At 40.0% G+C, this 27,017-nt stretch overlaps 1 protein-coding gene across 5 annotated transcripts in view; it reads left to right on the top strand.

Annotated features, from left to right (window-relative positions):
• Positions 1-27,017, top strand: part of EBF2 (EBF transcription factor 2) — a 280,406-nt gene that overhangs the window by 17,914 nt on the left and 235,475 nt on the right. For all 5 annotated transcript variants that reach the window (XM_087875582.1, XM_034436841.3, XM_034436842.3 and 2 more), the window contains exon 6: positions 6,736-6,804. In XM_087875582.1, coding sequence (XP_087731708.1) covers positions 6,736-6,804 — 69 coding nt within the window. The remainder of the gene's footprint in view (positions 1-6,735; positions 6,805-27,017) is intronic.

Below are 27,017 nucleotides of genomic sequence, written 5' to 3'. Positions count from 1 at the left end.
TTTGGTGATTTCAGGCAGGTATTTAAGTAGGTTTCTACCTACCGATAAAGGAGAATATTTGTAGCTCAGGGTTGAAATGAAAGGTCCTTGGTGCTCTCTGAGCTTGGTTGTTTTCTTGAAGACATTTCATTACCAAACTAGGTAACATTATCAGTGCTTGTGATAATGTTACATATTTTGGGTAATGAAACATCTTCAGGAAAACAATCAAGCTCAGAGAGCACCAAGGTCAACAGGTTTCTATATAGCAGAAACAGTATCCCATCTCCTTTCAGAATATTGTTTTTTAGCTTCCTCCCAGTATATTTTACTTAACCTTGAGATTTCTCCTATCCACGTACTAATCAGCTCCAACCTTTCTTAGATACCCAAATCAGCATTTACCTAATTGCTGCTATGTAACTAGGTATCAAATCCCATTGGAGAGTTTAAATCATTTTCACTGAGCTTAATTTAGTGTTTTGTTTTTTTAAGAAGTAGCAAACAAAAGAAAGTTTGTTAAGACTTCGCTAGACTTAAACAAACCTATTTTGTTTTAAATGCCCTCCAAAACAGGAAAAAAAGGGGGGTGGTGGGGGGAACAGAAAGAATTTGGTCAAAAAAGGAAGCATAACTATTTTGATATTATTCTGTCTGGAAACTAAATGAAATAAAACGCAGTTGGAAAAAATTAGTTCCTTTATGCGGTGGTAAATATGATACTTCATGGGTTCAAGATTTAGCTCTATGAAATTAGCAATTAATTTGTGCCTTCTTTAGACACAATATTCTTATTTTGCATTTTACTTGTTGACTTCTGGAGAAAGTTGGCCCAGTTTTAGAAACAGAGATGCTTTTCCTAAGGAACGCTGCAACATAAACATAATTTTATAGCATGATTAGAAAACAAGGAGGGAAGAAAATTCAGAAAGCATCATTTTTCTTAGAATACCAAACTGAGGCGGGCATTTTCCCTTCAGAGATTTATGATTATGTGACAGACTGCACAAATGCTATTCTATTCTATTCTATGCACATAGCTAGTGTAAGACCTGAACTTTATAATTATATATAAAAAAATTGTTAGCTGGAAGGTATCTTGGTTTATAAATCAGTTAAGAAACATGATACTCTTTTCAGGAGATACAACAACTTGGTAGAATCAATAAGACAACTTGATTTGAAATCACCTTACTTGGATAGTATTCATAATTATTAATTTGTTCATTTTTTTTACACATTATTGCATATCTTAGCTTTGGACTTAAGTAAAAAAAAAACACTTCAAAGTGAAATTAATCTTGACATTATTTTTTGGCACCACAATCGGATTTTGCTACGGGCAGATTTCAGTGGTGCATCAATTTTTAAAGCTGATAGTTTAGTCTGCATTTGTATAACAGTATATCAAAATTAAACGTACCACCCTTGCTGCTAAAAGCGGATGCCCATTGTCTTGCAATGACAGACCGTTCTTATCAAGCCTCCTTGGAAAATAAACATCTTTTTGATTTGACATATAGTACGCTGTGACTGTTCTGCTTGGGTGCAGACAAGTGTATCCAGAATCCCTACATCTTTTTCCGTGTGACAGATGCGAGTCTGGGAAGAATGTTGTCTAAATATTTATGCAGATGCAGTGATGTGTCACTGGTAGAAAAAGGAAAAATCTCTGTTTCACAATAATTAGCGTTCTCGTTTAGCATTTCCGTGGTGGAGCCGAGCTGTTCCGTGTTATTGATGGCTGCCTCTAAGTCAGTTCATGCTCTCCGATGTCCCACTGATTCTAATGAAACTCCCATCTGAACAAAACTAGGTAGCATGGAGACACTAAGATGCATCGGGCCGCGATGCTTTCTTCAAGGAGCAGAATATGGGTGCATATTCTTGGTTTGTCAGATGGACATAAATAAAAACAAGGCATCTCCCCTGGAATAATCCTTTCCCCTCTGCTTGCCAAGTATTTGCAAGATGCAAACGGTGCGTCCTTCGTTCAGCTGTTGCCAGAAGCCTCTCTGCCCTTGATGCTTGGGGGTGGGGGGGGTGGGGGTGAAAAGGTATTATAATGTGAACAGAAGTAGTCTCGAGGCCTACAGCTGGCTAATAACAGAGTTGCATTGAGCGCAAGTGAGACCCACAGCTGTGACTTTCGCCACGAGGCTCAGACTAGACAGCAGCAGACAGAATCGGCTGAGCCAGTCAGCCAGCGAGCTTTAGGTCTTTATTGGCCAGATGGTGTGAATTTAGACACTTTTGTTATGCAATGCCAGGGAGGAGTTGAGGAGAAGAAAACAAAACAAAGGCCACCATGCTGGGGGCTTATTTCGGTTTGAAATTAGAGACAGATTTTTTTTTTTTTAAAGTTGAAAGCTGAATTTTAAAACCTTTTTTTTTCCCCAGAAGGGGGAAAAAATGTAAAACTTTCTTTGAGCAATGGAGATTTCTTGGACATCCTGGTTCTTCACATTATACTTTGTGTAGTCCTGGGCGTGTGTATAATAGCCTGCTGTTAAAACACAATATTACACCATTCAAAAAATAATAATCTGGAATTTATTAATATTTGCTTTAATAAAGCAAAAGGCTGACATGAGGTTCATAATCCAGATAGAGATTGGTCCAGTGAAGGTGTCCATTAAATCTTCATCTGGAAACTGGGTCACCTTCTCCAACTCTGCAACTTACAGTAGTGGCCAAAATTGTGGGAACCTTTTGGGAAAAGTGTATTTTTGAGGTTTGATGGCTAATAACACCACTTTTTTTTATTTGGAGTTTCAAGATAATCATATTCCACTGCTGGAACGGTCTGAGAATAGCCCAGACCTTAACCCAATTGAAAAATCTATGGAGCCGATTAAAGAAACTTGTTAGTTAGAAGCGACCCAGCAATAAAACCCAGTTAATAGAAACTATCATTCAATCAATCTTGGTTTCACATTGTAACAGCTGCAGAACTAAAAGACTCAGTTCACTCCATGGGAAGACGTTGTAAGGTCGTAATTCATGCTAAAGGTTACCCAAATAAGTGTTAACTGACATGGTGATTATTTTTGTATTTCTCATTTTTTCTATGGTGATAATTTTTGTATATCTCGTTTTTTCTACGTGTTTCACTTTTCTTATACTGTAACTGCTATTCTAATAGCAAATCCTTCATAAAAGTTATTGCATTACATTCTTGATTAAATTATATTTCCATTGATATATAATTTTATGAGACTACTCTCCCCCCAAAAAGTGGTGCTATTAGCTAGTTTTAAAAAATACACTTTTCCCAAAAGGTTTAAACAATTTTGGCCACTACTGTACAACAGCTAAGCTTAGAAATGAAGAAAGAACCTGCTTAGTATTGGCTAGATTCATATATTCACAAATATATGAATTTATATCAACCATGATTTACTAACCAAGTCTGAACAGACTAGAGTGATGTTAATATTTGGAAAACAACTTATGTTTTCCAAAAAACAGATCACACCTTCGAGGTAGCAATGGTTTGCTTAGCCATGCTCCATAATGGTTGAGCCAACACAACACAACACAACAAACCTAAGATAAGCAAACTAGATTATGTCTTAGCTCAATGCGTGCAGCCTGTCTGAAGCTTAGAAAGATGTATGAATTCACGGCTAAGAGTAGCTGGCTAAGGGTCTCCAGAATTTCATGATGGGTTTTTCGCAATCTTTCCTGCACTACCAGGGATTGAAGGCTGGCATCAACGCATCATTTAGGTCCTTATATAAGAGGAGACATCATGTACCTCGAAGGACAGACACAGATCATATGAGGCTCATAACTCTGTGAGAAGATGGGCAGTCAAATAAATAAATAAATAAATAAATAAATAAATAAATAAATAAATAAATAAATAAATTACACACATACATACATACATACATACATACATACATACATACATACATACCTTTCCATGCAATATGGCCAAGCTATGCTAATGCAAGGCTTGAACTGGGCAAGGATTCAGAAAGAAAACTATTATGAACCTCATCTATACTCATGAATGAAGGTGAATATACATGTCCCAGGATCATGTTTCAGGGTTCAATCTGGGTTGGTCACCGAGACCAGAGGCTTTGTGTTCCGAGCTTTTGGACTCGTGCTGGAGCCCATCCTCAGGAAACTTCTCTCCAGCTACAGACAAGTTCCCCGAGGATGGGCTCCAGCATGAATCTGAAAGTTCAGAAGACAAAATGTTTGGTCCCGGTGACTGACCCCAATTGGACCCTGATAGAAGAAAAGTTTCACTGAATAATCCCAATCCATGAAAAGCAAATTAACATTCTTCTTCACAGAGTGTTGAGCCTGATATGATCTGTGTCTGGGCTTCGTGTTACATGATGTTTCCTCTTCTAGTGTGTGTGTGTGTGTGGGGTGTGTGTGTGTGTGTCATTTTTTTCAACTTTCAATTTCCAAACATTAGGGGTACTCAAAAGTTGTGACATGCCTTGGGGATTGTAAATATATTTTTGGTTACTTTAATATAATTTAGATGTGCTTCGTAAGCAACTACATAAATATCAAGGGTGAAATCCAGCAGGTTCTGACAGGCTCTGGAGAACCAGTAGTGGAAATTTTGAATAGTTCAGAGAACTGGCAAATACCACCTCTGGTTGGCTGCAGAGTGGGGTGGGAACGGAAATTTTGCAGTATCCTTCCCCTGCCATGCCCACCAAGCCATGCCCACAGAACCAATAGTAAAAAAAATTGGATTTCACCACTGATAAATATGATAACTTTTAAATATTTTATTTGCTTCATTTGGGACCTAAAGTATGCTTTGCATGCTAATCTTTCAATCCCTGGCAATGCAGGGTTTGCGTACCCAGCCATTATGACTTTGTAAGCCATGGTTTATAATTTAGTCTGCCCTGTTCAAATTGGCTTTCATAATCTAGAGCCATAAGACGGTGGAATAGGCTTAGGTTGACCATCACTCATTATGTCCAAGCAGAAGGTTTGAACCGTCCCATAGGCCATCTGGTGAACATTGTTCCCATTATAATATTGAATACTGTAAATTATGGTAATTATTTATACATGCACATATTTAACAATAGTTGGAAGCCCTAACCATTTCTGATTGCTGGGTCCATTTGGAATACGGCAAACCTGTTTTGACTCCTTTAACAAGCTTTTCAGTGCTTTGTGATAGACTAGACCAGGAAACCAGAGATATGAATGTTGATACCACTTTTATTGGAAGTAACAGAAATTTACGAGTCTGAATATGCTTCCCCACCACCTATATCTTTATGATAATAACTAAGGAAGGTTAAGTCTGAGATGCTTTTTAAATTACGTTTCTGCCCCAGATAGACTCAGATTTTTTTTATCTGACTATTGTTTTGTTTGTGTCTCCTCTTCCTGTTCCTCAGGGTTATTCCTATTGCCAGTTACATTTCTGGAAGGATTGCCCATTTATATAAAAGAGCTGATTTGAGAGGTATAACCAGTCACACGCCTTCAATTTCCAAAAATGCTACGTGTTTTGGCAATGATCCTCTCTTATTACTATTGACTGTCCCAGCTCCCCCTTGTCCTGTTTCTGGTCATGTAAATTAAAGAGTTTCCACGACTCTCCTTTAAATTTCTAAGAAGGGTTAGTAGGAATACTAAGGAATCCGAGGTATTCTTGCCCCTTCTTTTTTTAAAAAAAGAAAAATTAAAAATTCAGTTGTGGTAGGAGTTGGCATGCGCTAAGAGAGGTATCTGTATTCCCAGGCTTAGTGGTTGCATTCACTCAATACATTAAGTTGGGTAGCTTTAACTTTTCTTTAAGCCTCACTGTATTACATGAATACAACGAGTGGTGATTAATTTATAATTTAATGTATGATCCAAATTCAGAATATATAGTAGCACATGAGAATGTAAACTTTTGGCATTTATCCATGTATTTAATGTCTAATTTCTTGTGGTTTTTTTTTTTTTTAATTTGATTTATATGCCGCCCTTCTCCGGAGACTCAGGGCGGCTTACAATGCGTTAAGCAATAGCCTTCATCCTTTTGTATATTTATACAAAGTCAGCTTATTGCCCCTACAAACTGGGTCCTCAAACTGGTTTAGTATGTAAATGCCTAGAGTAAATTCTACCCCTTCAGCAATAATCTCAGTTTGGTGGAGATTGGCGTTTTCTCTGTTACTGTTTAGCAGAGGTGTGTCTAACACAAGGCCTGCAGTCTGCATCCACCTGGCAATGTGGTTGGATCTGGCTGCAAGGCCATCCTGGAAAATGTAAGGGGGCAGCCTGCATCGCTTTGGCCCAGTCTACCCAATGCGAAGGGGAAACATTGGGCCAGCATGGCTTTGGCCCGGTCTACCCAGTGTGAAGAGGAAACATGGCAGCAGTTTGGGGAGTGGCATCAAGCTGGCCATACCCACCCAGTTGGCCACACCCACCCAGTCGGCCATGCCTGGCCGGTCCCCTGAGGTCAACCACAGCCCTGATGTGGCCCTCAATGAAATTGAGTTTGACACCCTTGTTATAGCACCAGCACTGAGGATGGCTACGAAGCAGTGTTGAAGCTGTTCTTTAGCAGAAGCCTATTATCTATGACACTCCCCAGTTATTGTGGTTTGTGCACTTTTATCAGTAAAAAAAAATTCATTAGTACGAACTACCCAATGCCTTTAAATTAAGGTAAGTGAGTATAAAACCCCCCAAAAACAATTATGTAGCACTATATGTTATAATTACTGAATTCTTTTTCCTTTTGTGCTATTTCCTCATCAGTCGTTGCTGTGAAAAGAAGAGCTGTGGAAACCGTAATGAGACTCCCTCAGATCCCGTGATCATTGATAGGTAGGAGACACAACTTCAATTCTTTTTTTTAAAAGAAAGCTATCAAAAAGTCCTACTTGTCGTATTCCTTGCAGCTGGACAAGTTCAACTATCTTGACAGTGTATGTAAAATATTGTTAATGCCATATTTTTGCAAAATGTTCTCGAAATGTCTGGATTTTCTTTAGAGGAAGGTCTGCATATTATTGCTGAGATTGTGGTTGGTCTTGTTGTTACATAAGATCCCCCAGTTGCCTGTTTAAAGCTTGCCAAAATGTTCCTTTCATGAAAGTATCACAAATGTTCTCCATTAAATGAAAGATAGTATCCAGAGGAAATTGTCTATCGGAATAGTCCTGCTAGTTCATATGTGCTGTATGGTTGAATAATGAAGTTGCGGTCATGTTCTTGTGGGAAACATGTTAGCCAGGTTTGAAATCCTCAATATCTAGAGCTATAATAGATTTTTGCATAAACTATTACATATTCACATTTGTTGGTACTTGAAACCAGAGTAACTTTTTATGCACTGGGAAAATGCAGTCCTAAGATAAAAACAGAGAATGCTTTTTCATGTTTTGCTCTTACTTGAGGCATGGTAGGTAAGAAAAATCTAAAACTATTGAAGCCCCAAATGGTGCATGCATCTGTGCTTTAATGCACACTAGGGATGTAGAAGAAATCTACTACAGGTTTAAGAATGAAACGGTGTAGCGCAAGCAGAACAAATGCATATGAACTGTTGGTGTTTGTAATTCTCTTTTCAAAAGCTTTGTAGAAAATGGTGTACGCTTGGAGGAGATGTCTAGAGACAAATCTTCTCTAAATGATCTGGAGAAAGTTTCTTCTGAAATTTTATCCATGATTAAAAGCAGCATACAAAAGAAAACGACTGCCCGATACCATAGTTTTATATAAAGCCTGCATTTGTTTTCCAGAGGGCAGAAAAGTGTATCATCAGCTGGAGAATTGATGGAGAGCCTCAGAAACTCAGTCTAAGCTGAGATTTGATTTCTTTCTAAATTTATGTGTTCATTTGCAAGCTTCCTTCCTTCTATTTTCATATTTGTTTGAAACCCACCCGGAAAAAAAAAGTTTGCACATATCTTAGTGCATGTTTCATCTAGCATAAATATTTTTGTGTTTGCAGTTTTGTTTGCCATTCACAGTTTTTCAAACAATTTACCTAACATATTCTATTTGTAGACTTGTTCATGAATATGAACCAGGCTTCTCTGAAAAATTCGTTGTCATAATATTGTGGGAGAAATTTAGATGGCCTACGTTGCGTGATATTAAACTAAAAGTCCTCTTCAGCTCACGGTTTGGGCCAGATGTCTTAGAATCGCATACAACTCCTGGATTAGGAGCCTTGCAGGGAGCCTTAGATCAGGGGTCTCCAACCTTGGCAACTTTAAGACTTGTGGACTTCAAGTCCCAGAATTCTTTCATAATCTAGAGCCATAAGCTTTGCTGGCTGAGGAACTCTGGGATTTGAAATCCACAGACTTAAAGTTGCCGAGGTTGGAGACCCCTGCCTTAGATAACCCCAACTTATTAATTTATTCATGAAATTTACAGTATATGGCCACCGATCTCATGAAAAAGTGGTTCCGGGTGGCCTAAATAAGACTATAAAACAGTTCTCCTATTCATTTTTTTAAAATTGAAAGGTTAAGAGAGGACAGCAGATTTTAACAATAATGGAGCCTCACTATTCCTTTATAATTAATGAAATATCACTATGATGGGAAAAAGCAATCAAGACTTGCCTGCTAATTACCAGCTTATCAACTTCTTAAGCATAATAAATCAGCTTTATGCCAAGCACTTATATAATAAATTGTCCAATTGGGTCAGTTCAGGGTATGTTTGGCAAATAAACAGGCAGGTTTTAGAGTGGGGCAGCCTTCCTTAGACCACATCCTTATATTTCAACGTCAGACCACAATATTTATGTCAGCCAGGTTTGGTATTATGTACCACATTCATCAACTTCAGGGCTACACAGAGGTGGGCTTCAAAAATTTTAGCAAAGGGTTGTCTGTCCAGTTGCTGGGTGGGTGTTAAGGATATTGTTGTTATGTTACCAACCAGCAGAGTGTAGAGCACAGAGAAACGTTGCGAGAGCAATGAATAAGAGATGTGCAAACTGGTTTATCAAAAGTTTACTTTATAGTGAAAAAACAATCTCATAGTCTTTAAATCAATCCAAGTCTTTGCCAGTTAAATCAGTCCAGTGATACAAAAATCTTCTTACCACACAAACAGTAGTTGGTTAGAATAACAAGTTCACTCTGGTTCACAAACCACGATGGTAGCAGATCCATCCAACGATGACAGCACAATGATAGCAACTCCACACACTATGGTAGCTTATCATCAACTGAATACGTTACAGTACCTTTCTTAAATACGTTCACAACCAGTGATTATCTAATTACAGCATGACTCAGCATTACAATGAATCAGCAGTAAAATTTTAAAGTCACACAATACACATTCATATTAAAGTCACAGAACATATATATTGCCTGGACAACTTGTTAGGCTCAAACCATATCCTAACAGTGGGCGTGATCACGGTGGGCGTGGACTTGTCAGCCTCCTGCACCATGGCGGGTGGGAGATGCATTTTTGCCCTCCCCGGGACAGGGAGACTTTTCTTGAGCCGCCGGGAGGGCAAAAACGGTCTCCCCAGGCTCTGGTGGCCCTCAGAAATGGGCCAGTTTCCGGCCTTCCCGAACTTCCAGTAGGCTTGTTTTTCACCCTCCCTGAGCCTCTGTGCGCGCCCTGAACTTACCTGCATCCAGAACAGGCCACGTATAGACTCCTGGGAGAGGTGGGATAGGCAGGGCCAGCCAGGAGTGGGATTTGGGGGTTCTCCGAACTGCACAGAATCTTAGCTAGAGGTTCTCCTGAACCTCTGCAAACCCCCAGCAGCCCACCCCTGGGGCTACACTTGCTCTCATTTCCAGAATAAAGTCACGGGTAAATTCAGCATGCCACAAAAGATAGTTAATCCCGTTAATGTTCAGATGCCATGGGAGCTTCAGAGTAAAAGTTAGTTGCGGCACCGAAAGCCGCTATATTAAAGAAATTCCAAATTAAAGAAGAATAAGACAGGAATGCATTTAGCCTCCCATGTTTTTCCATTAGCACATAACCCCTCTTGTGGCCGAAATAAATAATTTGGAACATCACCCCCGACTCTAAAGTAGCTAATAAACACATTGTAATCTTATTGCATGCAGATGATGTAGTGCTTCAGTCACAAGCAGCGGCTGGCGTATCCTAGCCATTTTTTTTCCCTCTTAAGAAAGCACTTGAGATTACATTAAAATAAAATTCTTAATAAATGTTTTAGCAAAGTGACCTAAAATACATGCTCAGGGTGGGGGTGGGGATCAGGCAATACAACAAAGCTTGAGTTTTTCCAAGTGCCTTCAAACACAAAGCCATGAAAATTACGTACAGTGGTACCTTTGTATACACTGTTCATTAGTTCTAGTAGGTGTGCAAACTACTAAAAAGGATGAGTCTTGACCAAGTCACGTGATTTACCACGTGACCCTTTCTTTCAGCTGGGAAGAACTTTCTGTCTGTCCCTTTTCCTAAGTCAGCGACTTTCCCAGCATGGCCGACCTCCTGTCCACCCACTGTGGCTATTCCTCTCCTTTTGGAGAGACCTTCCCAGCATGGCCGACTTCCTGTCCATTCTCCGCAACCATCCCCATCTTCCTATCACAGTGCATCCAATACTAAACAAACACCAAGTACTGGGACAGCATTTTCATGTCAAAATGTGTCGAGTACCAAATTTGATGAGTTTTGAAGCAGTCAAGTAGTGAGGTATCACTGTAATTCAAAATGCATTTCTGTCTCTTATATTATTATTTTCCATTTCATTTCATTCTATTCCATCTATTCTGTTCTGTTCTGTTCTGTTCTCTGTTCTCTGTTCTCTATATATTCTATATTCTATATTCTATATTCTATATTCTGTTTTGTTATTCTATTCTATTCTATTCTATTCTATTCTATTCTATTCTATTCTATTCCATTCCATCCCATCCCATCCCATCCCATCCCATCCCATCCCATCCCATCCCATCCCATCCGATTCTATTCTATTCTATTCTATTCTATTCTATTCTATTCTATTCTATTCTATTCTATTCTATTCTATTCTATTCTATTCTATTCTATTCTATTCTATTCTCATAACATTGCAGCAGAATAATCTTTCCACTTCAGCAGAGGGATACACCCAGTATTCCAGCGGTGCTAAAGCAACATCTGACTAAGGCATGTGTATAACTTCTGAGGATGGGCTGTAATCAAGTCCTTACAGACCAGGAGTGAAATGCTACCAGTTCAGACCAGTTTTCCCGAATCAGTAGTAATAAATGCTACCAGTTCGGGCAAACTGGTATTTCCGACGATCAGCTGTGCCGCGTGATTTATATTCGCTAGAAAGCAGGAAATCCTGCTTTTAAATCTCACGGCACATCTGTTTCCCCCCCACCGCTGTTCTACTTACCTTTGAAGACTCAGAAAAGGCTTCTTAATCCTCTTTTTTCAGTGCTGCGCGGTAGTACCTGCGGTGCGCATGTGTGCGAAGCGCGCAGTTGGTGCGCACCACGCATGCACGCACAAAGTGAACCGGTAATGAAGCGAACCAGTAGCAGACTTCAGAGCAGTTCACCCCTGTTACAGATAGTCCTTGACTTACGACCTCAACTGGGATCTGAATTTCCATTATTAACCAGACGGTTGTTATATGAGTGATGCCTGATTTTATGACCTTTTTTTGCCACAGTTGTTAAGCAAGTCACTGTCATTGTTAAGTGAATCATGCAGTCATTAAGTGAATCTCCCCACTGATTTTGCTTGTTGGAAGTCAGCTGGGAAGGTCACAAATGGTGATCCTATGATCCCAGGATTCTGCAGTCGCTGTAAATACCTGTTGATTGCCAAGTGGCCAAATTTTGACTGCATGACACTGGAGATGCTGCAACAGTTGTGAGTGTGAGGACCGTTCGTAAGTCTCTTTTTTCAGTGCTGTTGTAACTTCTAATGCTGTGAGGGCGAACCTATGGCACGCGTGCTGGAAGTGGCACGTAAGGTCATTTTTCCGGGCACGCGAGCCGTCACCAAACTCACCTGAAGCTGCGCATGCATGCATGTCCCAGCTGGTGTTCGGGCCTCTCGTGCACATGCGCGCAATTCAGGGGACCCAGCGTGCAATTCAGGAGAGCCAGCTGGTCTTTGGAGCTCTCCCGCACATGTGTGCGTTTGCGCAAGCGTGTGAGATGACTGGTGTGCAGCATGCGCCTGCGCAGACAGCGTTCATGCGTGTGCATTGTGTGTGCGAAAACCACATGCATCTGCAGATGGTGCGGTTGAGCGCGCAGCACATGGGGAGGAGCCGCGTGTTAGCGTGGATGGCACGCCAGCGCGCCCAGCGCGCGAAGCACGTTCCTGTTCGGCACTCAGTAAGTAAAAGGTTCACCACCACTGTTCTAATGGTTGCTAAACAAATATTGCAAGGCGAGGACTACCAGTTTACCCCATACAAGCAGTATGATACTTGGCTAGATAATTGGAAGTCTAATTGGGTCAATCTACCCTATCCCAGACTGTGTTCTTGAATGGCGATGTGATGCCCCTTATTTTATGCTGCAAGACACTTAAAGCAAGCAGCTCTCCCTGAATTCCAAGGAGCACTAACATTAGCACTTTTCAATATCCTCCTAACAGCTGTTCTCAAGGGCAAATATTAAAAAACCCTTTACGAGCTAAGATGGTGCCCTTGTGAAGAAGGAACCAGTCAATTGCTAGTTCATTCCCGTGATATTTGCTTTTTCTATAAGGACATAAGTGTCCACTTTATGACTTCCTATTTGGCAAGACACTCAGAGAATTCAGATTTATTTTATGTACCCTTCTTGGGATGAGACAAGTATAATTCTGTTTCCTTGAATGTGGCTAAATTCTGTTATAGTATCCATAAAGCTGGGTGTCCTTTTATTGCCTCAGTGATCTAGTTACAATTTTATGTTTGCATTTTATTTTATTTGATATAGAAACCAATTATTTTAATTATTTTTGAATCTTGTAGAATTCTAGTCAGGGATTTGCAATAACACCTCCTCCTCCTACTAATTATTTCTAAGAATTCAGTTACTCATTTGGAATATTTTGTATCAGTGAATCAATGCAAAGAGACTTTAAATTATTAAGTGTATATCTGATGATCTTAAGAGGAGATTGACTGAAAGAAAGCCATTTCATGTCTACAAAATGCACTAGAGAATATTTTTAAAAGGCGGTTTATCGAAGTCATTATGTTGGAAGTGTGAACTAGATTAGCGGAGTCTTGTCCGTATAATGTTGGCTTGTTCTATTAAGTGTTCCAGGTTGATGGAAGTCCATAAGATTGTTCCTTTGGTTTTACAATTAGAGGATATGGATATACTTCTGAATCTGGAATTTTTCACTATACGGAGACGTATGGATTTTTTAAAGCACCCAATACAGCATAAAAATGATGGAAAATTGTAGTCCTGGATCACAGATAAAAGTTTGCTTTCTAGTTTTGGCTAATGTAAAGATGATAACAACTATTGTATAGTGTGGCCAAGGTTTAATGAATTCTTTAAGCACTGGTTAAAAGATATTTCTTGTGGGGTTTTTTTGTTGCTTTAATTTTGCCTTTTAGTTTTTTCTTCTTTTTTCCCATGAATAAAAAAAAAGGAAATAAACATATTCTTTGAAGAAAGGAATGGTAGGAAAGCTGAATGATAACTAAATTTTAATTTGTAATAAATGCTAGCAGGGAAATTCTGGGAGTTGAAGTCCATCCATCTTAAAAGGCTTAAAAGGCTCTGAGACTGAGAAACATTCTTTTACTTTTAAATTTTTTATTTTTATTTTAATACAAACATTTCCTCTTTCATTAAACAGTGTGTCATCAGGGTACAAATATTTTGTGCAATAACAATTAAGATTTACAGCCATATTTAATATTTTGTCTATTCTTAATACTAATACCTAGCATACCTACTATTATGACAATCCTTAGCTTATTTAACGTTGTTAAAACATTTCCCATATTTCACTTCTCTGTTTTTCTTTCTAATTTTCATATTTGTTCTCTAACCATTGATAGAATAACTCCCATATACTATAATAATCAGAATCTTCATTTTCTTTAATTGCAAGTGTTAATCTACTCATTTCTGCACATTCTAATATTTTCTTAATAACATTCTCATCCGTAGGAATCTCTTCACTTTTCCAATTTTGTGCAAATACAATTGTAGCTGCAGTTATTACATGAATAATCAGATATACATTTTCTTTACTATAAATTTCTGGTAAAATCCCCAACAAGAATAACCCAGGTTTGAAATCAATATGTTGTTGTATCATTTTCTCCAACCGCATACGAATTTTTGTTCAGTATTTCTTAGCTTCCACACATGTCCACCACATATGGTAGTACGACCCCAGTAGCTGGTGACATTTCCAACGTTTAGCTGATTTATCTTTAAACATTTTTGTCAGACTGAGAAACATTCTTAAAGTTGGTCATCACAACCCTCAACCATATCCAACTTTCCAATGAGCTCAGAAACACCAAACAAAATTTGAAGAAGAAAAACTGAAGTCTCTCTTTCATAGGAAGGAGAAATTTTCAGGATGGATTAGATGACTCGTATGTTTTAAAATGTGTTATGTCAGTTTTAAGTGACTAATATATGGTGGTATATTCCACTAGAAGTTTTTTTTTAGCCAACACTGGTTTTTGAATATAATAGAGATTATGTTCATATTTAGTCTCCTCCCCTGTTTCTTCTAATTGGTTCCACCCTTCTCCAACTCTGGCATTTGATGAAGCCCACTAGTAAGGGTCATCCAGTACTATGAATTAGTGATCATTGCTTGAGATAGGCTGGTTCTTCTTCCCTTTTCCCAGTTTTATAAAAATTGGCCAGGGAAAAGGTTAGTGAGAATATCTGGTAGGAATGTTCAGATTCATCTTCTCAACAAGTCTCCCCTTGAACACCATCCAGAAATTCCTCCGCAGCACAAAATGTTTCTGAAGCATCTGTCATTCCAGGAATGCAGTTGGGGCCCTTCCGTTCATCTCTTAATTTGTTTTTATCAGCAAGTGTTTCTTCTCAAAAGCCAAGGCCACCACAATTATAATTCTGGTGAGCATTATGTATATTTTTTGCATTGGATGCAATGGACAACATTTCCAGATGGTTTGTAAAATAACCTTATGCCTTTTCAAAAATAAGTCATTTCAATGAGATTTATTCCCACTGAAAAATGTAGGACTCTCATTAGCCCTGAGGCACTGAAATAAGGTATCCAAAGTAAGTGCTAGCAAACTTCTTATCCTTTGAAAAGGATTTATCTTCACCATTCAGAAAATGGGGACCACTGTACTTCTATTATGTATATTTATAGGCTGCTACTCGTAACCTAGATATGTTGGCGGGTTCTAAAATTGTGATTTCATTGAGTAGAGCCTTCCTTTTCTTAGGTCTGTGACGGTGAACCTATGGCACACGGAGCCATATCTGTGGGCATGTGAGCATTGCCCAAGCTCAGCTCCAGTGCGCATGCGCACGCCGGCCAGCTGATTTTTGGGCCTTCCGGGCCCACTGGAAGTTGGGAAACAGGCCATTTCCGGCCTCTGAAGGGCCTCCGGAGGGGTGGGGGAGCCCGTTTTCACCCTCCCCAGGCTCCAAGAAAGCCTCTGGAGCCTGAGGAGGGTGAAAAACAGGCCTACCGGGCCCACCCAGTGGGGGGAGCATGGGGGGTCACATGCGCATGCGTGGGGGGTGGGTCGCATTGAATTATGGGTGAGGGCATGCACACGGGCTACACCCCTGTACTCCCTCCGCTTTTGGCACGCAACGGCAAAAAGGTTAGCCATCCCTAGGTTATCCATAGCATTTCTCAAAATCCTACAAAATCTAACTAGTGAGACTGGTTTATCAAGGCAACCTGGTCTACCCAAACATGGAACGGAGCATACTGCTTCCACTTTCGCCTTTCAGCCCCAATCCAAGAGCCTTCGTAGGCAGTCGCTTCTACCTTTAATTCTTTGTCGGTAAATTTAAATTTAACTACAAATCTATATTTCAACAAAGTCGACTATCCAGGCTTCACTATTCTGAGGCAGAGATCAGATTTGGAAAAATGGACGTGTCATCCTTATCATCATTGTCATCTCTTTATGGAAGAGAAGGAGCCAAGGTGGGGCAGTGGTTAGAATACAGTATTGCAGGCTGACTCTGCCCACTGCTAGCAGTTTGATCCTGACCGCTTCAAGGTTGACTCAGCCTTCCATCCTTCCAAGATCGGTAAATGAGGAGCCAGATTGTTGGGGTTATATGCTGACTCTGTAAGCCGCTTAGAGAGAGCTGTAAAGCAATGTTAAGTGGTATATAAATCTTAGTGCTATTGCTATTTCTATTTATAAAGAAAATATTTTTTAGGATACCTAAAGGCATAATGGGGGAAGGTAGGGATATAAAGGCTACTACATAATAGAAAGAAAAGCTATCTCTTAGAAACCAGTTAGGATAAGTTCATTGCTAGATATTTTCCAGTGTTGGTCAGGGAAATCAATGCATCACAGGAAGATTATAAGAACAGATGGCTGGTTTTTTTTTTTTAAATAAAAAAGACAAAATACAATCCAATGTTATATCAATTAAACCAAAAGTCAGTGTTTGTCAGTGTTTGTCCCTTTGCATTCACTGGGCAGAATATCAAAGAAAGTTTTCTTGTGCTTGATGAAATAGATAGGATTATGCCTCTACTACAATTTCATATAAATCTCCATGAAAGAATAACGATGGCAGTGATTTATTTTGTACTTGAAAACTGAGGGCGGGATAGTAATAAAGATATATTAATTAAAGAATAAGAGATAAGAACACATAGTAGACACATTAAAAACCTAGGCAGTTCGAACTCTAAATGAATAATGAAATATTAAACAGATGACCTTTTTAGAATTGACAAGAAACTGGACCCTATAAAATCTATTAGTAAGGTGTGCATTAGTATACATTTCCTAATATATAGTACTATATATGTGTATATGAGGGGGTGCGGTGGCTCAGTGTTAAAGGCTCTGAGCTGGAAAATGGATAGCCTGACTTTGAAACCTGAGCACTGCATGACGAAATGAGCTCTCATTACTTGCCCCAGCTCCTTCCCACCTAGCAGTTCGAAAGCATGCACATGTGAGTAGATAAATAGGTACCACTTTGGTGAGAAGCTAACAGCGTTCCATACACCTCAATGATTAATCATGTTGACCACATAACCACAACTTTGGACAATACTGGCTCCCTTGGCTAAGAAATGGAGATGAGCACTGGCTCCTAGAGTAAGACATGACTGGACAGGGGAAACTTTACCTTTGCCCATCTCATTGTCGGGTGACTCTGTACAATATCTACCTTACTATAGGTATAATTATATCAAAGTTAAACTATGTAGAACATGAAAACCAAGGGATCTGGTCTGAATATTCAAGAAAGTTGTCTGATGAAATGTGTAATTGAGAGATGGATCTTAAGCGTTGGCCATGCCTTGAAATCACGTCTCCTAATTACTCAGTGCCTTATTATTCATATGATATTCCAGCAAAGGTGAGATTATGCCTTCTATAGATTTTTTCCATACACAAATACTAAAGGTTTGGGATGATCTCTCTAGTAGAATCCTGATGATATATATGCCTAAGAGAACTGAAGTTCTGTTGCAGACATCTAACCTTAGTTTAGCAGGGAATGAAATATGAATGGTTGAATTTGATGTTCTGGATTTTCTCCCCCTACCTCATGGAGGGCCACCTGTGAAAAGATGTTAGAACAAGGATGTGGAGAAGCAGGAAGGGTTTGCTTGTGTTCTGGAAGTGAGGAACATTAAGAGTAAAATAGACACAATTAGCAATAGCAAATTAAATCATATCTTGGCTGACCTTAATGTAGGCTCAACCTGAGGGAGGGGTCAAACACATCATCTGTCATGAATCCCTGCACTCCCATGAGAAATGTAAGCCCAGCCCACCTTGAATTCCTTCTACTCATTATCTCCTGTTAATTTCCCTTGGTTGTTAGTAGTTCAAATTCTGGTAGCGATCTTAAGTTTACAATAAATCTTTATACCCATTTGAACTGTTTGAGTCTCCTGATTTTCCTGGCATTTGACCCTTAGGTTTGATTATGGAGAAAGAGAAGCTTTTGCTTAATATTGCAAATCTTTCATTCCTCTAAACTGAGAGCTTCTCAGTTTACAATGAAGCGAGGGTTGGACCATGGACAATATTTTGGACATGACAATTGGGAGGTTAGCAATGTCATTTAGAATTGTAAGTGGATTGATATACCAGTGCCTACCAAGGTTGGTGCTGCTTACCTTTGCTTCCTTGAATTAGTCATTGACAACTAATGACAATGAGTCATATTACAATTATTGTAATATAAGTCAAGGTTGTTACTTTTATTTGAAAAGAATATCTACATCTACATCTACATCTACATCTACATCTACATCTACATCTACATCTACATCTACATCTACATCTATATCTATATCTATATCTATATCTATATCTATATCTATATCTATATATATCTATATCTATATCTATATATCTATCTATCTCTGTCTGTCTGTGGTGAAATTCAAATTTTTTTACTACTGGTTCTGTGGATGTGGCTTGGTGGGCGTGGCATGGCTTGATGGATGTGGCAGGGGAAGGATACTGCAAAATCTCCATTCCCTCCCCACTCCTGGGGGAAGGATATTGCAAAATCCCCATTCCCACCTCACTCTGGGGCCAGCCAGAGGTGGTATTTGCCGGTTCTCCAAACTACTCAAAATTTCCACTACCGGTTCTCCAGTACCTGTCAGAATCTGTTAGTTTTCACCTGATATATGTATATGTATGTAAGTATGTATGTATATATATCTATACACACACACACAGATATTATATACTGTATATAATACAGAGTATTGCATCCAGTTTAAAACATATGAAGAACAGTTGCAGGAACTGGGCATGGGTATTCTAGTGAAGAGAAGGACCAGGGGAGACATGATAACAATCTTCCAATATTTGAGGGGCTGCCCCAGAGAGGAGGGGGGGGTCAAGCTATTTTCCAAAGCACCTGAAGGCCAGACAAGGAATAATGGATGGAAACTGAACAAGGAGAGATTCAACCTGGAAATAAGGAAGAAATTTTCTGACAGTGAGAACTATCAACCAATGGAACAGCTTGCCTTCAGAAGTTGTGGGAGCTTCATCACTGGAAGCTTTCAAGAAGAGATTGGACTGCCATCTGTCAAAAATGGTGTATGGTCTGCTTGGGCGGGGGTTGGCCTAGATATACTTACAAGGTCCCTTCCGACTCTGTTAATCTGTATCTGTATCATCTAAGGCCATTAAGCTGTTCCCTCAGAGAATATTTCAAATCTGCAACCTTTTGCTAAAGGAAGTAAGTAAGACATATATGGTCGCCGTTTAAATAATTAAATACAGGAGAACTATGTTCAGAATTCAAACTGAATTCACACACCTTTCTTCAGTTCCACTCCACTCTGCAGTTTCTTCCAGAATATTGCTTGATGCAATGAGACAAACTACAGAAGAAAGTTAAGAGCCTGGTGGCGCAGCAGACTAATAGCCTGTTATTAACATTCAGCTGCCTGCAATTACTGCAAGTTCAAATCTCCCCAGGCTCAAGGTTGACTCAGCCTTCCATCCTTTCTAAGGTAGGTAAATTGAGGACCCAGTTTGTGGGGGCAATAAGCTGACTTTGTATAAATATACAAAAGAATGAAGGCTATTGCTTAGCACATTGTAAGCCGCCCTGAGTCTCCGGAGAAGGGCGGCATATAAATCAAATTTTAAAAAAAAGTGTTTTCAGAAAAAGAAAACACTCACCATTATGATGCAAATAAAGATGTGGGAGGAGGTGACATCTTGTATGCATTGGCCTAAAACCAAGGAATTTGAAGGCACAGGATGCTGCCTTCTTCCAAATCAGAATGTTGATTTGATGAGGGCAATACCGTGAACATGATTTTCTCCTGAAGTGATAACAGTTCAGGTTCATTAGGGCTAAAACTTCTAAAGTTTCTGGAGCTAGGGGGAAAGATAGGAGAATTTTGATAGCTGTAGACCCAAACCTTTTCAAAAGCATTAGATTGAAGAAAACTGGATGCTTCTCACTAATAACAGCATTCCAGAGTTTCTATCTGGATTTTCCTCCCATCCCAAGTATTCTAACATTGAGCAGAGGGAACTGCATTCGTACATTGCATTATATGCTCCTTCTGCTTTCTTTGATTTTAGGCTATCGTTGATTCTTGGGGACCTAGAATTCCTTATTGCAATGTATGAACCCAATCGTCAATCATGATTTATGTGATAAATGCTGATTGAAGAACCAATGGCTTGATGCAATAAGATAACTCAATCGGTGCCTTTTAGTAGCATGAACACACAGAATATGGCATGTTTGAGCCCATTCTTTGAATCCTGAGTAGCTGCCTTTTTCTTCTCTGCGCACAGCAAGGACACTCTTACCTGCTGTAGTGTCAGACAATCAAAGTGGCTCCCTGTCTTTTCCGTGGCTATCTTCGGGGGCCTGCCACCCCTGCTGCTCTCTCCTCCTGATCTTCCAGTGATCTTCTGACTTTTCCCGTGGAGCAAAAGGCTTTTGTTTGTGGCTCAAGCCTGGCTCCGTGACAAGCGGCTGTTGTGCCATCTGGTGCCGATTAATTTTTTAGTAGCCAGAGATGTTTTTGCAAGGACTTGGTAAGTTGGAGTGCTTTGTCCTGTCATTTGATAAATGATGGCCTTAGTCTCTTTTAAAGGCTGTTGGTATGCTTTCCTTGACTCTTCCCCTCCCTTTCTATCTTTCTTTCCTTCCTTCCTTCCTTCCTTCCTTCCTTCCTTCCTTCCTTCCTTCCTTCCTTCCTTCCTTCCTTCCTTCCTTTCTTCCTTCCTGAATCAATAACCCTGAAAATGGAAACTGCTGGGAACAACAACAAGGTTAAGTGTTCACTGTCTTATGTGTGCAACTACTGGTGGCTTGGTTCACTCACTCATCTCATATTCCAGGAGAAAACTCAAAGACGGCACCTTTGATGAAAAGCTAATGGTTTGGAAACCAAGGGGGAAGGGTTGTTTCAAGATGTTTCATGAAACAAGCAAGCAAGCAATGACAATCCATAATGCCTTGAATTGCACACAAGGCCTTAACAATCACTAGTGCCTATAAACCTTGCTCTTTTGTAATAGTGATAGTACGGTAGAGTATCTAGAGCAGGGGTGTCCAGCCTTGGCAACTTTAAGAATTGTGGACTTCAACTCCCAGAATTCCCCAGCCAGCCATGCTGAAGTCCACAAATCTTAAAGTTGCCAAGTTTGGACACCCGTTCTAAAGTTTCATAGATACTGAATGCCATACAAAGATGAACTTTTGTTGCAAACATTTTTCATCTTGGTCAATGGTACTGATGGAAGATAGATGGAAAGGGTGCCCCCTCAACCTTCTTACTTCTGTATGGTGAAACCCGATATCCCAGACTCCTTTTTCTTAACCTTTTACTTTCTTTCCTTTCCCTTTTAAGAGAGTGTCACTGTTTAAAGGGGGAAAAAAGAAAGATCACACTCAATTTGGGAGGCCTTTAGGCTGCAGGGCCTGGTGATCCAAACCTTAGGATGTCTACTGATTGTGCCTTTCTTTGAGTAGCAAAAGCAAATGGGTTGAACTGGTTGATGATCTAATTTATTTAGTTATTTTCAAATGTTCATAGGATGGAAAGCATTTAATTAAAGAGGAAATAAGTACTAGAGGAGACAAGAAGTGACACATCCTAATGAGATGATCATGGCCATAGTTGCTTTGGGTACAAACCAACTCACTTCACAATGTGAAAGGATGTCATATCTTCCTTTGTGGCTTTTTTCTACCCTGCCTGGACTCCATCCATTAATGTGGAATAGTGCAATAAGACCATGAGGAGCAGTGCGGTGGCCTAGAGGTGGAGCTCTCACCTCACAATCAGGAGGCTGTGAGTTCGATCCTAGGTAGAGGCAGATATTTCTCTCTCTGGGCACACTGCGGATATATCTGCTGAACAAAGCTCCGCATTGGCGACAGGAAGGGCATCCGACCAGTAAACATTCAGCTCCATTCAGTTACCCAGACTCCACCCCACAAGGGATTATGGGGTCATTAAAAGAGGACGAGGAGTGCAATTAAACCATGAAATCCAATAATATGTGGAAGGTGTGAAGTTTCCGAAAGATGCCCTAATTAATTCGGTAAAATAAAGCTTGCAAAGCTTTCAAATTGCCAGAAGGATTGTCCTCCAGATGTTATTAATGTAGGAGGACAGGCAGAGCCTGGAGGCAGAGTCAAGAGAGTAATCAGCCTGGAATCCTTACGTTGTCACAAGCAACTTAAGTCCAACCCCTCTTGAATTCCGTTGACTCTTATCTAGAACCAATTTAGTGTTGACCTTTAGTTGACTAGATTCTTGTATGTAGGGGTGAGCAATAAATCAACTTAACTGGAACTTAATGTTAGGTCTTGAGACTTTGCACCTGACAGTTAGGCTACAACATCAACTTGCTTTAATAGTCTTGTTGACTATCAACAAAAATACACATATCTGTCTCCACACTGCCTTGATAATCAAACTTTCCTCTGAGTTCATGAGCTTTCTTTCATGTGCTGGACCCCATCTAAATGAGGGGATGCTGCCTGTGTTCATGCAACAACACACTTATCCAGGACAGTAATGGTCTAGTAGATATATTAGTATCTACATGCCAAGCTTGGTTAACTTTAATCAACGATATGTCTTAGCATATTGTTCAAATCCATTCCTTTGGATTAGTTTCTGGTTCGGTATAATATGCACATCCAGAAAGTGGCTGAATTTAGTAGCCAGCTGAAGTATGTTGAGTGTAGAATCTCAACATAGTTAATGCTATGTATACATTTAAAAAATAAATAAAAACCGGTGAGTGGTGGCATGGCAAGTTTGCCAAGCAGGTTCCCTCTAGTGGTGTGGACAATCTAGGATTTTCCCATCAGAATGGCCATTTATCTACACTTCTGGAGGGCGTGGGTATGGGAAACTAGTAAGGGGGCATGATGAAGTTCTAAAACTTCATGTTTTATAAATTGCGGTGCTTAAGTTCAAACAAACATCATGGGTTTGTGCAACCAATGTATAAAGGAAAAATCTTGCGTTAGGTGAACTAAGGAAAAGCTTCAGTGGTGGGTTGCTACCGGTTCGCACCGGATTGGGCAAAACGGTAGTGGTGGCAGCGGGAGGCTCCGCCCATTCGCTGGGCGCTTCTGTGTATGCGCAGAAGTGCCACGCGTGCACGCCCAAGCAAACCGGTAGCAACGGGATTTGGAACCCGCCCCTGATAAGCTTGCTTGTGAGATTGTGTATAGCCTGATCTTAAATTGAGTTTGAAACTGATCAAACTGGGTTCAAATCAAGATATTTGTTTTTTCATAATTAGAAACATTAAAATGAATTCCTATTCCATTTATATATTTCTTTATATTTCCTGTGCCTATTCTTAGTTTTCATCCTATTTTAAAATTCTATCTATCTATCTATCTATCTATCTATCTATCTATCTATCTATCTATCTATCTATCATCAGACTAGCTAGCTATCCCAGTACCAGCAAAAACCAGTGTAGCAGGACTGAAGCATGGAAACACATTTTAATTATTAAATTAAATCCTCCATTAGAATATACACTGCTCAAAAAAATAAAGGGAACACAAGCAGAAGATATCCGAGATCTGAATGAATGAAATAGCCTCATTAAATACTTTGTTCGTTACATCCAGTAGTTTTGTGTTCCCTTTAGGTGTTTGAGCAGTGTATAAACTACTGTATGTAAAGAACAAAGTATTTAATAAGGCTATTTCATTCATTCAGATCTCGGATGTCTTCTGCTTGTGTTCCCTTTATTTTTTTGAGCAGTGTATAAATCTGCTGGGAAGATTCAGCAGTGAAAGACAATATTGTTAACCTGTGCGTGTTTATCCAGACGGTCTTGAAATTCAGGGATCCTGTCTGCAACTGAAACACATGGAACGAAGAACTCCGTTTATTTATTTAAATTTTGAGGCTGATTGACTCCGAATGACTCTGGGTGGTTTATTATTTTTTTTTAATAACCATGATCATGCAAGTCCGGAAGAAACAAACACAACACTGATGGGGGTCAACAATTACCCTTTCCCAGGGGTGAAATGCTCCCGGTTTGGACCGGATTGCCCGATCTGGTAGCGATGGTGGTGGGTGGTTCGGAGAAAAAAATCCCTGCGCCCCCCCCCATTGCCCAGCTGAGCCGCACGATCATCAGAGGCTTTTTTTTTTTTTACTTTTAAAAGCATTTTTTCTACAACCTCTTCTGATGAAAAAATGCTTTTAAAAGTAAAAAAAAAAAGCCTCTGATGATCGCGCGGCTCAGCTGGGATCATCAGAGGCTTTTCAAAGCATTTTTTTCTGCAACCTCTTGGCCGAAGAGGTGGTAAAAAAAATGCTTTGAAAAGTCTCTGACAATCCCAGCTGAGTTGCCTGATCGGCAGAGAGGCTTTTCAAAACATTAGAAAAAATGCTTTGAAAAGTTAAAAAAAAAAAAAAAGTTGGCCACGCCCACCCAGTCACATTACCTCCCCTGCCACCAAGCCACACCCACAGAACTGGTAGTAACAAATTTTACATTTCACTCCTGCCCTTTCCTCAGGCCTACTCCCAGTTTATGTTGTGTAGGAAATTTAGGTTAAGAGCTTACCCCTAAAGGAAAGCAGACTCAACAGTAAAAGAAAGGTGGAAATTGGAAAAAGTAGGAAAGAGAACTAGATAGATTATACACAGCTTTGCATATTTTTCACTCCAAAAGATGCTTTATTTATTTCTTGGGAAGCCAGGAAGGATATAGGCGAGTGGAGAGATATTTAGACATACCTTGAACACCTTGTATGTAACAAAGAGTTCATCACCTATAAGATGACAGGGTTCTTTTTTAAAATAAAATCCACATATTCACCCAATGGGGATATTTGAATGAAATGCAAAAAGTTATATTTGCAAAAATCTTTTCCTCCATTGGAAGCATTAAGGGAATTAGGTATGCAATGTTTTTTTATTGCGAACCTGGAGTTTCTTGGTTATCTTATATTAAATTAATTGTATATTAAAAACAGAAGCAATTACAATTTAGGAGCAGTGGTGGCACAGTGGTTAGAATGCAGTATTGCAGGCAAACTCTGCCCAATGCCTGGAGTTCAATCCTGACCAGTTAATTCAGCCTTTCATCCTTCCAAGGTCAGTAAAATGTAGACCCAGATTGTTGGGGATAATATGCTGACTCTCTATATGCTATTTCACATTTATTGATGAATTGGTTTGATACAGTTGAAATATGGATATAATTTCACGAATCTCTATCAGATAGATAGATCTTATACTAAGTATCATTTTACAAGCAACCTCCATTTAAAATTTTGGCTTAGAAACATACTGTCAGCCTTCCCAGACAGACCAGGCAGAAAACACAGCCAGATAAGCTAATAGTACTTTATGGTAAATCTACATAGACAGAATCTTGCAAGTCTGAAAGTATAGTTCTTCTGCCATCATCTTAATAGCCCAATAATTTAGGAAGGGTTCCTTCTGAGCCTCTTGCTCCACCCACTATGCAGCTGTGGGCTCAGCTCCCTCTTATCTGACTGTTCCCTAGGCAGCATCTCTTTGCTGGGTCTCCCATGGTCATTCCCACATACCATTACAAAAATCTTTAAAATGAAATCTGAAGCTTTTGGATGCATTAGGACAGGAATACGTAGCCTGCAAAAACCCTGTTTTCATGGCCCTTGGAACATAGTCCTTCCTCATTCTGAGTCAGAATCTTTTAAATCCCAAAGTCACCTCTCTGATCTATGGAAAAACTTCTCTCCATGAAACTGGTCCCTGGTGCCCAAAACATCGGGGGCCGCTGCTGTAAGAAGGATTCTGAAGGTGGAGTCAAATGCATCAGCCATCTGGAGTTCCTATGCCCCTGAAAGAGATCTAAGTTGAACCCCCCTTGAAGTCTGTTGAATTTTACCCGGCACCAATTTGTCATGACTGTTAGTAGATCAGATTCTTGTGTATCAGTAGCATGGAATAAACTTGCAGTGCTTTTGAACTCTATCCTGGCTCCTGGTTTCTTATTTATTTTATTTATTTATTTTATTTATTTATTTTATTCAGCTTATATGCCGCCCTGTTTCACAATGGACTCAGGGCGGCTCACAACAATAAAACACAAGCCACAATAAAAAAGACTAAAATCTAAAAAATTTAAAATTAACCCATTAAAAAACCCCTTAAAACCCCGTCATCAGACCAGGTCAAGGGATTTGAAAAGCCAAGTTTTTAATTCCCGGCGGAAGGTGCGAAGGTCAGGCGCTAGTCGGAGCTCCAAGGGGAGTTGATTCCAGAGGGTGGGAGCCCCAACCGAGAAGGCTCTACCCCTGGGGGCTGCCAGCCACCACTGTCTAGCCGACGGCACCCTGAGTAGGCCCTCTCTATGGGCGCGAACCGGGCGATGGGATGTTGTTGCTGGCTGTAGGTGGTCCGCCAAATATCCTGGTCCTAAGCCATGTAGGGCTTTATAGGTCAACACCAGCACCTTGAATCTCACCCGGAGGGCAACCGGTAGCCAATGCAAACCGCGCAGGAGAGTAACATGGGAGTATCGGGATTCTCCCATCACAACCTGCGCGGCTGCATTCTGCAGCAGCTGAAGCCTCCGAGTGGTCCTCAAGGGCACTTGCACTTGACATATCCAAGGAAAGGAAAAGATCCCATCTCTCTCCATTTTGTGATGATGTACTTCCATTGTGGTCCTTCCAAATGCTTATTGCAGGGGTGTCAAACACACGGCCCATGGGCCGGATGCGTCACACACTGGCCACGCCCAGTTTAGCGAAGGGGAAAAAAGTCACATCCTGTGACAACAACGTGCCATCGCGAGTTTGAATCCCTGGCTTAGTGTGTCCCCCCTAGCTAACAAAATATCCCCAATTCAGACTGAAAACATTCGTTTTGGTGAACTGGTCACCCGGTTGGGTCTAAGAAGGCTAAAATGC

The sequence above is a fragment of the Pantherophis guttatus genome, chromosome 9, assembly GCF_059756535.1.
Source record: "Pantherophis guttatus breed Tessera chromosome 9, ASM5975653v1, whole genome shotgun sequence".
Lineage (NCBI taxonomy): Eukaryota > Metazoa > Chordata > Lepidosauria > Squamata > Colubridae > Pantherophis > Pantherophis guttatus.
This window is presented reverse-complemented; position numbering and strand designations above follow the sequence as displayed.